General features: G+C 43.5%; 1 protein-coding gene across 1 annotated transcript in view; it reads left to right on the forward strand.

Annotated features, from left to right (window-relative positions):
- tamm41 (TAM41 mitochondrial translocator assembly and maintenance homolog) overlaps positions 1 to 6,236 on the forward strand; it is a 37,228-nt gene extending 30,992 nt beyond the window's left edge. Inside the window, exons 7-8 of the mRNA XM_078209727.1 lie at positions 4,509 to 4,571; positions 4,689 to 6,236. Coding sequence (XP_078065853.1) covers positions 4,509 to 4,571; positions 4,689 to 4,777 — 152 coding nt within the window. The 3' untranslated portion in view covers positions 4,778 to 6,236. The remainder of the gene's footprint in view (positions 1 to 4,508; positions 4,572 to 4,688) is intronic.
- Positions 6,237 to 12,128: the final 5,892 nt, after the last annotated feature.

Below are 12,128 nucleotides of genomic sequence, written 5' to 3' on the forward strand. Positions count from 1 at the left end.
TAGTGAGGTGACCAGAACTGCACACAATATTCCAAATGTGGTCTCACCAAGGTCCTGTACAGTTGCAGCATAACCCCACGGCTCTTAAACTCCAACCCCCTGTTAATAAAAGCTAACACACTATAGGCCTTCTTCACAGCTCTATCCACTTGAGTGGCAACCTTCAGAGATCTGTGGATATGGACCCCAAGATCTCTCTGTTCCTCCACAGTCTTCAGAACCCTACCTTTGACCCTGTAATCCACATTTAAATTTGTCCTACCAAAATGAATCACCTCACATTTATCAGGGTTAAACTCCATCTGCCATTTTTCAGCCCAGCTTTGCATCCTATTGATGTCTCTTTGCAGTCTACAACAGTCCTCCACCTCATCCACTGCTCCACCAATCTTGGTGTCATCAGCAAATTTACTGATCCACCCTTCAGCCCCCTCCTCTAAGTCATTAATAAAGATCACAAATAGCAGAGGACCAAGCACTGATCCCTGCGCCACTCCGCTAGCAACCTGCCTCCAGTCCGAAAATTTTCCATCCACCACCACCCTCTGTCTTCGATCAGATTGTCAGTTACCTATCCAATCAGCCAACTTTCCCTCTATCCCACACCTCCTTACTTTCATCATAAGCCGACCATGGGGGACCTTATCAAACGCCTTACTAAAATCCATGTATATGACATCAACTGCCCTACTTTCATCAACACACTTAGTTACCTCCTCAAATATTTCTATCAAATTTGTGAGGCACGACTTGCCCTTCACAAATTCGTGCTGACTATCCCGGATTAATCCGCATCTTCCTAAATGGTCGTAAATCCCATCCCTAAGGACCTTTTCCATCAACTTACCAACCACCGAAGTAAGACTAACCGGCCTATAATTATCAGGGTCATTTCTATTCCCTTTCTTAAACAGAGGAACAACATTCGCCACTCTCCAGTCCTCTGGCACCATCCCCGTGGACAGTGAGGACCCAAAGATCAAAGCCAAAGGCTCTGCAATCTCATCCCTTGCCTCCCAAAGAATCCTGGGATATATTTCATCAGGCCCAGGGGACTTATCGACCTTCAGTTTATTCAAAACTGCTAGTACATCCTCCCTCCGAACATCTACTTCCTCCAGCCTATTAGCCTGTAACACCTTCTCTTCCTCAAAAACATGGCCCCTCTCCTTGGTGAACACTGAAGAAAAGTATTCATTCATCATCTCTCCTATCTCTACTGACTCCATACACAAGTTCCCACTACTGTCCTTGACCGGCCCTAACCTCACCCTGGTCATTCTTTTATTCCTCACATAAGAGTAAAAAGCCTTGGGGTTTTCCTTGATCCGACCCGCCAAGGACTTCTCATGCCCCCTCCTAGCTCTCCTAAGCCCCTTTTTCAGCTCATTCCTTGCTAACTTGTAACCCTCAATCGAGCCATCTGAACCTTGTTTCCTCATCCCTACATAAGCTTCCCTCTTCCTTTTCACAAGACATTCCACCTCTTTTGTGAACCATGGTTCCCTCACTCAGCCATTTCCTCCCATACCTATTAAGAACACACAGTATTTGTTCCTTGAAAAAGTTCCACTTTTCATTAGTGCCTTTCCCTGACAGTTTCTGTTCCCATCTTATGCCCCCTAATTCTTGCCTAATCGCATCATAATTACCTCTCCCCCAATTATAAACCTTGCCCTGCCGTACGGTCCTATCCCTCTCCATTACAATAACAAAGGACACCAAATTGTGGTCACTATCTCCAAAGTGCTCTCCCATAACCAAATCTATCACTTGGCCCGGTTTATTTCCCAGTACCAAATCCAATGTGGCCCCACCTCTTGTTGGCCTATCCACATATTGTGTCAGGAAACCCTCCTGCACACACTGCACAAAAACTTCCCCATCCGAACTGTTCGACTTACAAAGGTTCCAATCAATATTTGGAAAGTTAAAGTCCCCCATGACAACTACCCTGTGACCCCCCACACCTATCCATAATCTGCTTAGCAATTTCTTCCTCCACATCTCTATTACTATTTGGGGGCCTATAGTAAACTTCTAACAACGTGACCGCTCCTTTCCTATTTCTAACTTCAGCCCATATTACCTCAGTATGCAGATCCCCCTCGAAGTGTCTTTCCGCAGCCGTTAAACTATCCTTGATTAACAATGCTACTCCTCCGCCTCTTTTACCAGCTTCCCTACACTTACTGAAACATCTATACCCCGGAACGTCCAACCACCATTCCTGTCCTTGTTCTACCCATGTCTCCATAATGGCCACAACATCGTAGTCCCAAGTACCAATCCACGCCCCAAGTTCATCTACCTTGTTCCGGATGCTCCTTGCATTGAAGTAGACACACTTCAACCCACCTTCCTGTCTATTGGTACCCACCCTTGACCTTGATACCTTCCCCAATACCTCACTACCCTCAACACTGACAATTCATTTTTTTAAAGACTAGCCACCTACAATCAAGCATTGACCTGCTTAATTTCTACATAGAGGCTGTAACCAAATTTCATTAAATGTTGATAAGTAGTATAGAGTTTTGTATACGATTTATTCACTTTGTCGCCGACAAGGGAACCATGTGGCACTAATTTCAAATCACTTTTATCCTACCAAAAGGACGTCAAATTATCCCTGTTTAATTCTGGCTAACATTGACTACAACTCCTTTTCCCACCCCCCTGACAAATTAGTTTAAACCCCCCTGAAGAGCAAGATTTATTCACAAATATGGTAATCCATGAAACATGTAGTTGGCGATCACTACATATATCACACTATTAAAGTATTCCCTTCAAAACACATTTTTTATATTGTCTAATTATATAAATATATAATAAATTATAAATATCTACAAATAACAGTTGTAATTACATGGAAGATTTTTGGACAAAAGGGACTTGAGCAGATTTCTTAAATGCAATATTTATCAGTGAGTATTATGACATCCCTACTTAAAACTTGGAACCCTGCTGTCCATGAGGAGTGAACTAGAACTACACTCATCCAGCTGTTTCCAGTTTTTCAGGAATGAATAGTGAGACATTTGAAATTTATTGTCTTTCTCCTTCCCCCAGCTTGTGGATATGCAACAATTCATTTTTTTAAAGACTATCCACCTACAATCAAGCATTGACCTGCTTAATTTCTACATAGAGGCTGTAACCAAATTTCATTAAATGTTGATAAGTAGTATAGAGTTTTGTATACTATTTATTCACTTTGTCGCTGACAAGGGGACCATGTGACACTAATTTCAAATGACTTTTAACCTACAAAAAGGACGTCAAATTATCCCTGTTTAATTCTGGATGAAAACTGTTTTCACACTCTCCCCACTTTGGATCTAGTCATTGTTGCAGAGAACTTGAATATTGCTGAAAGAGGAGATGTGCTGTAGAAGCTTCTCATTTTGCACTCATTGGGACAGATGCAAGAATGCCAAATTTCAAAGGGAGCAACAATATATGCTGCATAAGAAAAAGGTGGCACATCAACTGATTGATCGAGGTGTTGCCTTAGAGAATACATTAAGGAATTATTGTCCCTCACATTTTTGTTTAATTCTAAAAGGTGCAATGTGTTCCTTTTGTCTGAAGAAAACAGGTCACTGTGTGGATATTTGTAGCTTCAATCAAGCATAAGTGAGTCAAATTGCAAACTCAACTGATAAATCTTAAATTGGTTATTAGTGTAATTCTTAGCACACTCTGAATTGTTCAGCTAATGCTGCCCAGTCATGGAGTCACATTTAACATTAGGCATTATGTGCTAAGTTTTGGAAGCACAGGTTGGTTGAGTATAGTCAGTACTCTGCCTATGGAAAACAGCGAAAGGGAGGTACTGCTTGGTATGATTTGCTGGTCATTGGGATGAATGGCCTACGTAACTGGCTTTGCACAGGCACTGAAATTCACAAACCACATTGCTCACTTGTGCGGCAGGCAGAACAACTGTGCACAGCAAACAGAATTACAGAGAACATTGGTACCACCCCAAGGTCTGTCATGGGGAATAATGACCACAAACCTGTATTTAGCAACTGCACATGAGCACCATTGTGTTTTGTCAAAGGACATCCCCTTGTTCTTCATTTAGTAAACTCAACCTGTGCACTCACTGCAAACTGGCTCTGCAGTTATTGCAGAAGTCAAGGTTCTGCTGCTTTTGTTGTAAATACCTTTGTGCATGAACCTGGTGAGGGGGTTGGGGGAGCTGGTGGAAAAAGCTTGAATGTAAAATTGAGAGCATAGCAGCAACAACAGCTGGAGGACAATTGCAGGAAATCTGCCTTGAATTGAAGAGTGACTGAAGTGCCTTGCCTTGAAACTGATACTCCAGGGCCAATTTAATTTTTGTGCATTATCTTTTCCAAGCTGTACTTCCAAATTTCAGTCCTAATTGTAAAGTGTGATATTATTGAAATATACTTGGGACGTTTTTAGCATATATTAATTTCTCTCAAAATTAGAATAATAGCTTAGTGTACTTTTTTTTCTCCCAATGCTAGGTGTAACTGGTATCGTAAAATCCTCAAGTCTGACCCAAAGTGCAAAAGGAATTTTTACTGCTGGTAAGTTTTTTTTCCCTCCCTGTAAATATTTGCATTCAGCTAAAATGCCATTGGCAACTTTAGAGATTTATTAAGATCTCCAAGCACTGTCTCATGTAATGTTTCATGTGTATTTAGGTTTGAGAAAAACAGTTTCCTACAGCACAAAGAAACTGCATAAAATGTGGAAAGGATGGAGAAGAAAATCTTCCGAAAATTTTTGTTAACTGTCATGTAAACTATATCTGGAAAATACATTTTTTTTAATGGAGTACACTGGCTGTGAGTTTTTCAACAATGGCTGGGAATACTTGATAAATTATTAAATACATGTTTGCATAAATCTTTATAATGACTGCAGCTTAATCCTTCATTTCAGCGTAATGACTCAACATATTTGCAAAAGCATTTTACTGGTAAATATTTTATGAACACAACTGCTGTTTATGGTTTGCAATGTTCAGCATTACAATTTTAAGGAACTTCATAAATGTGCAAATTTTGCAAGCGGTAAATGTTTAGTAATCAGTGGGTTAATTGGGATCCAATCATCATGGAAACTGCAGATGTCTACAGATCTAAATGAGGCACTCTACTTAACAGTAAGCACAACCTGTGGGAGACCTTATTTAGATTATTGTTATTTAACCATCTATAAGTCCTATCCATTAACCAATATGAGAACACCATCATAAAGCTTCAGATTATGCACATTGTTTAGTTTCGTGGATCATGTGTCTAAATCACTCAAAATTAAAGTTTACTTATTTCTGTTTCAGTGACACTATTTTTTCGTTTAATTTGATACTTTTATTTTTGTGCTCTGATTAGACATAATTGTTTTAGCAGGGTGGGGGAAAGATCAGTAGGGGCCAGAGATCAAATCATGGCTTTCCCCTGCCTTCATGCTTAATGTTACACCATGTGTTTTAAAGTTTATTTATTACTGTCACAAGTAGGCTCAACATTAACACTACAATGAAGTTACTGTGAAAATCCCTTCGTCGCCACACTCCAGCACCTGTTCAGGTACACTGAGGGAGAATTTTAGCATGGCCAATGCACCTAACCAGCACGTCTTTCAGACTGTGGGAGGAAACCGGAGCACCTGGGAGAAACCCACACAGACACGGGGAGAACATGCAAACCCCGCACAGTGACCCAAGCTGGGAATCAAACCTGGGTCCCTGGCGCTCTGAGGCAGCAGAGCTAACCACTGTGCCACCATGCCGCCCGTAATGAATTTACCCATGGAAGCCCAGGAAAGGTGGTTCTTGAAGCACAAGTTTACTTAGCAAAATGAGCAGATGACGAAAGGATTGTGTAGTAATAATTGTCATTATCAGGTACTATGCTTGACACTGAAACCTTTTGCTAAGCAAATGCAATAATTTAGTGCTCCTGTATTTATTTAGATTGATTGGCTTTCAGTCCAGTGAATTACCATTTCACAATCGAATGATTCACTTTAAACAGATGGTGTTTAAACCCATATTTACCTTGCTTTAATAGTTAACTTGGTTAATAGAGAGTTTGAGATGAATTGAATTACACTGGATACTGTATTGGCTGTAACAGTAGTTTGTCCTTTCTGCATTGTTCAAATCAATGTTTTGCCATTCACTTGTCAAATACTTGTACCAAACTGTACCTACCTTTGTGAATAATACTGATTGTTCGAACTTCTATTGGCCTGACGTGCACTTTCCTACTATTAAGAACCAAACTCCGATCCAAAGAGCTTAGATGCTGCTTGGTAGAACACTCCAAAATATGTGCGTGGGAACATTGCTAACATTTAGTGAGCTGCTTATTATACCTGTAAATTTTGCTACCCTTGCTACAGGATGACGCGCCAGGCACTACTAATAACCCATAATGAAAACAGAAAGTGCCGGAAATACTCAGCAGTCTGGCAGCATCAGGAGAGAGAGAGAAAAACAGTTAACATTTTGAGTAGAAATATGACACTTCTTCAGGAAAAGTCATATTCGACTTGAGAAGTTAACTCTTTCTTTCCCTCCACAGTGATGCAAGACTTGCCAAATAGTTCCAGCACTTTCTGTTTTTATTTCAGACTTTCAGCATCGGCAGTATTTTGCTCTTATTTAACTACTAAAGAGCCAAGCTGGTTAATCAGTCTTTAATGGTCTCCTGGAGATAGATTGACTTTCCTGCTGCGTTATGGACTATTGAGTCCACTACCGTGGATTAATTTGTTTCTGATGTTCCATCAGCCAGTTATCATCTTGGAGCCTTGTCTCCAAAGAAAACCACAGAAACCAGACAGTGCAGAAGGAGGCCTTTCGGTCCATCGAGTCTGCGCCGACCATAATTCCACCCAGGCCCTATCCCTACAACCCCACACATTTACCCCGTTGATCCCTCTAACCTGCACATCCCGGGGCAGTAAGGGGCAATTTAGCAAGGCCAATCAACCTAACCCGCACATCTTTGGACTGTGGGAGGAAACCGGAGTACCCGGAGGAAACCCACGCAGACACGGGAAGAATGTGCAAACTCCACACAGACAGCGACCCAAGCCAGGAATCGAACCCGGGTCCCTGGCGTTGTGAGGCAGCAGTGCTAACCATGTTAGAGATGCTGCTTAAGTTTCATTTCTCCCTCCACCAAGAGGATAGTTATTAATTGACCAAAATGTATTACTGTAAATATCAGATTTATTAATAAGCTTGTGTTTTGAATATCTTATAATATGCCCAAGCTTTTGCTTGCTTGGATCGTGATTTTCAGGTGAACATACCACTAGATTCCATTTGGTGGCAGTATTGAGAAGTGGCAGCCAAAGGCAAATGTATAAATTGCACTCAAATTGAATCAATTTTGTTTCTGGGATTTTTACCAGTGTTTTGGGAATCCCAAGTTCACCTAGTGCCCTTGAAGATTGTACAATTTAATATTGCATACTTGAAAGGTTATATCATTGATAGCAATGCCTAATCGCATGGAAATGTGGATTAATATGGCCTGAATGGTAGGTTTTAACTGGGTTTGATGCTGCTATTTTATTATACTTGACACTGTTGCGCAACCAATTTACCTTTTGGATTTGTTTGGCATTGTGGTGTCTATTGTAAATCTGCCAAACATTGCACACTGCAAGCCCCATAATGACTAAGTTATATCTATATCCAATCTGCATAAAATTATTGAGATGTTCCATCTCTCTTTGAGGTTCGAAAATGTGTACAATAAAAGCAAAGCTGTTTTTAATGTAGCTTGTTTCTGACTTGAATCTGGAAAATTACGGATCGGAATGCACTTGTAATCTTCCTTCACCCAGTAGCAATTAAACTCTGCTTGACCTCAGAAAATGTTTACTTGGAGCAGTAAGATGTCATCATCTTCACCAGGGCTGCAGTTTAGTGAAGAGTAATGCATTGTATACAAGATGGTGTAATGTTCCAAATGTTAAAACATCATCACCTAACTTTGTTAACAATACCATGCAGATTATATTGTAAGATGTATCTAATGTTTAGAAGAATATTTTAAAGTAATACTGCACAAATTTTTACAGCTTCTCTTGGACTATTTTATTCATCTAAGCAGATGGATTTTCATTTCTTCATTCTTGATTCATGTCTTTGGCATTAACCTATCTATATGGATGGCACAGTGGATAGCACTGCTGCCTCACAGCGCCAGGAGCCTGGGTTCGATTCCCGGCTTGGGTCACTCTGTGTGGAGTCTTCACAATCTCCCTGTGTCTGCGTGGGTTTCCTCTGGATGCTCCGGTTTCCTCCCACAGTCCAAAGATGTGTGGGTTAGATTGATTGGCCATGCTAAATTGACGACACGGTAGCACAGTGGTTAGCACTGCTGCTTCACAGCGCCAGGGACCCGGGTTCGATTCCCAGCTTGGGTCACTGTCTGTGTGGAATTTGCATGTTCTCCCCGTGTCTGTGTGGGTTTCCTCTGGGTGCTCCGGTTTCCTCCCACATTCTGAAAGACGTGCTGGTTAGGTGCATTGACCCGAACAGGCGCCGGACTGTGGTGACTAGGGGATTTTCACAGTAACTTAATTGCAGTGTTAACGTAAGCCTTACTTGTGACTAATAAATAAACTTTAACTTTTATTGTCAGGGGAATTGGCAAGACAAATACGTGGGGCTATGGGGATACGGCCTGGTGCTGGCTCGATGGTCTGAATGGCCTCCTACACCGTAGGGATTCGATTCTATCTGACCCGCCTTTTCACCTCAGTGACTTGCATCCACTGTAATTTAATCAAACATTTTCTATTACCAAAGAGAAAGCATTTTACTTGCATCATGTATTAACAACCACATTTCACAAATATCTCCTCTTGACAAAGATTTATTTTGACATTCCATTATTGACTCCCCCCCCAAATATATCAAACTGAGCAGGTAAAGCAATTAAAGGTACCATGAATAGATGGAGTTGAACGGTTAATTCTGACAGATGCTTGTGAATTAAATAGAGTTCTTATAATTGCTAGCCGATGGCAAGCCATTACTTTGAAATAGGTGTTTTCTCATCCATGGATGGGAGAGTGACTGAAAGGTTCTAGCACATCATCTGATGAGTTGAATGTGAAATACATGCACATGAAGGCAAGAAAGCCTAGTGTAAATGTAATTTCTGTGTTGTAAAAAAAAAAGTCATGTGGTGGAAAACTTGACTTAAATTGCCTATGCCCCGACTAACCTGAATGTAGAAAAGTGGAATATCCTGTTTTAAATAGTGCATGCGTCAACATGTTAATAAATGAAATTTACTAACCATGACTCTCACGGATGGAATCATAAACCATTAATAAATCTACTCGGACGGGTACGAATTCCATGCAATTATTTTTGATGCACTCCGATATTAAGAAACAGGGAAAGACGGGTTCAATATATTTGCAAAAATTCAAACTGCGTATCAAAATTTCTAGGAAATTAGGATGTCATAATAACTGCCCCTTGCTGAGAGGGGTATAGGTAACTTGTGCCAAGATCTTTGGTCCCATAAAGCAACTTCATATGAAAGGTGTGCCTTTTGTTCAGAGGCGGCATTCAGCCAAATAGCAGGGTTGAAGTTCGGAATGTGCCACAGGGAGAATTACAGATGTGAAGTAGCATGGTGTGCACACAGGTAAACATAATGCATATTTCAATAATTGAATCTGTTGCTGCGTGGAAGATGAGGCTGAAGAGGAGAATCTTTTTTAACCGCGGTTGGCAAGCAGTGTAATTATTTGTTTACTTTCTGGATAAGTTGAGCGTTAATTTATGGACAATTGGGAGAAGTTTCACATGAGGCAATGGGTGGAATTTTACGAGATTTTAAGGGGACGATTTTACCATCGCATTGCGCCCATTTTCGGTCGCGACGTGGTGGTAAAGTCGGGCGTAAAGCGCTTAGCACGATTGCCACTGGTTTTCACGACCAGTGCCATTTTACGGGCGCCGGATTTCTGGCGTGGACAGTCTCTTGCCGGAAATGGGCGAGAGGCAGGTTAATGCATGTAAATTTATTTTGATGCTGTTTTACATCTGCTTAGTGAGCTCGGCGCTCATTTGTTCCCCCCCCCCTTATGACATCACCAGGAAAGGTTCTCACCAGCGAGGAATAGACATGTTCCCCATGAATGGGGAGCAGTCGACTTGGCCTCGCCAGTGAAACAAGGCAGTGCCAGGGGGAGGGGCCAGTGAGGTTGGGGCCAGTTGGGACAGGGCCAGTGGGGGAAGAGGCTAATGGGACCTGCTGCCACTCTGCAGGAATCGGTGGGAGGGGGGTGGGGGCCCGCTGCCACTCTGCAGCGATCAGTGGGGGGAGGACGGCGGGTCCGCGACTGGTGGGAGGGAGGGGGGTCAGCAATCGGTCTGGGCAGTGGGGGGGGGGCAGACAGCGTTGGCTGCATCTCGGGCCACGGGTCCCTGTGATTGCAGGGGGAAAGAGCTGCTTCAAGCAGCCTGCACTAGCAGAGGCCCAACAGCTCTCTCTTTTCTGTCTGACCCCTGCTAATGCGCATGTGCAGCATCAGAGGCCTGCACATACGCACCACCTCCCTGTGCAAGCTTTCAAACTCATTAAGCCTCGCCCACAGGCTTCGGTAACAAGCAACAGACTTGGTTAACATTTTGCAGGCAGAATGCATATTGGGGTGTCTGACAACACGGCCAAAAGACGGATCTGAAACTCTCCCAGTTTCAAGTCCGCCCAGCACTTAGAGGGCGATTTTACCTTTTTTTTAACCTAAGTGTCCAGCTAGCATGAAAGTGGGAGAGTTCCTGATCTGTATTTTGGGTGAGTTTCACCCTAAATCTTATGCACTCAGTTTTTGAAAAAGTAGGCTAGACCATTTCTAGCCACTAGAGGCAGTGGACGGGGCTTAATTTGCCAGACAGCCAGCTGCTCAGATTGGAGCCACAAACTGCGCATGCGCAGAAAACATGAGGGGGAAAAAAAGCAGCTCTCTTGGCAGAACATCCCTAGGCCAGATACAGCCTCCCCTTCTCTCCCCGCCCCCCCCCCCCCCCCCAAGCACATTGGGGACCAACATCCCCCCTCCCCCCAACATTACTGTCTGCCTTACCCCCCCCCCGGACCCCCTTGCATATGGCCTCCTCATCACCCTCCCTGGTCCCAATGGCTGACATGACCCTCTCTCTCCCCTTCCCCCAATCATCAGAGGCACAAATCCACCCCCATCAGCACACCTACAAGTACTAACTTGGCTTCCCATCCATGTTCACAGGCAAACTGCATTAAACTCACTGGAATGCTCTAATGGGTGCATAACTCGCCCAAACTGCCTCCAGCCCTAACGAGGGAAAGCTCCATAAAAGCCCAAAGGATGGACAGATAGGCAGGCAGTGCAGGAAGAAATGGCCTCCAGGAAGACAGCTCCCTGTTTTTCTGATGCTGATCTGGCCAGGTTACTGGAGGCGGTGGAGGCAAGGCAGGACCCCCCCCCCCCCACCACAGCAGGATGCCGAGCCAGAGGAAGGGATGGAAACACAGCCTGGGAAGCGGTGGCAGCATGTGTTAGTGCCAGGGCACTCACCAGGAGAACCAGGAAGCAGTGCTGTAAAAAACTAAGTGACTTAATCTGGGCAGCAAGGGTGAGTTTCTATCCTCATCAGGCATCTTCCCCCTAAATATCCCCCAGCACCTTGCATGCTTTCAGCCCCTGACCACCCAAACACCACCCTCCTCCTTCCCCCTTCCTCCAAGAGTATCACAACCCTTGCCCTCTGAGAGCCACCCCCTTACCCCTTGCAGGACTCGTGCAATCAGATATGGTATGGCTCCTTCAGTATCCACAGGAGAAGAATACCCATAAACGTCGGGAGAGGTTGAAGATACAGGGTGTTGCTCAAGTGCTGCTTGACAAGTCCTGAGGCTGCAGCACTGCCACTTCAGAGAGTTTCCATCCATTCCTCACCAGCAACTGTGCTCGCTGCTGCCAGCACTAGGACCCAGAGTCAGCAGCAAGACCCAAGGTCAGCACTCTGACTCGGGTCCATCCTGAAAGGCCGAAGTCGGACACTGTGAAAAACAGCAGCAACATGGCTGCCATGAAACAACCCCCCTGAGCAA

This window comes from Mustelus asterias, chromosome 3 (assembly GCF_964213995.1).
Source record: "Mustelus asterias chromosome 3, sMusAst1.hap1.1, whole genome shotgun sequence".
Taxonomy (NCBI): Eukaryota; Metazoa; Chordata; class Chondrichthyes; order Carcharhiniformes; family Triakidae; genus Mustelus; species Mustelus asterias.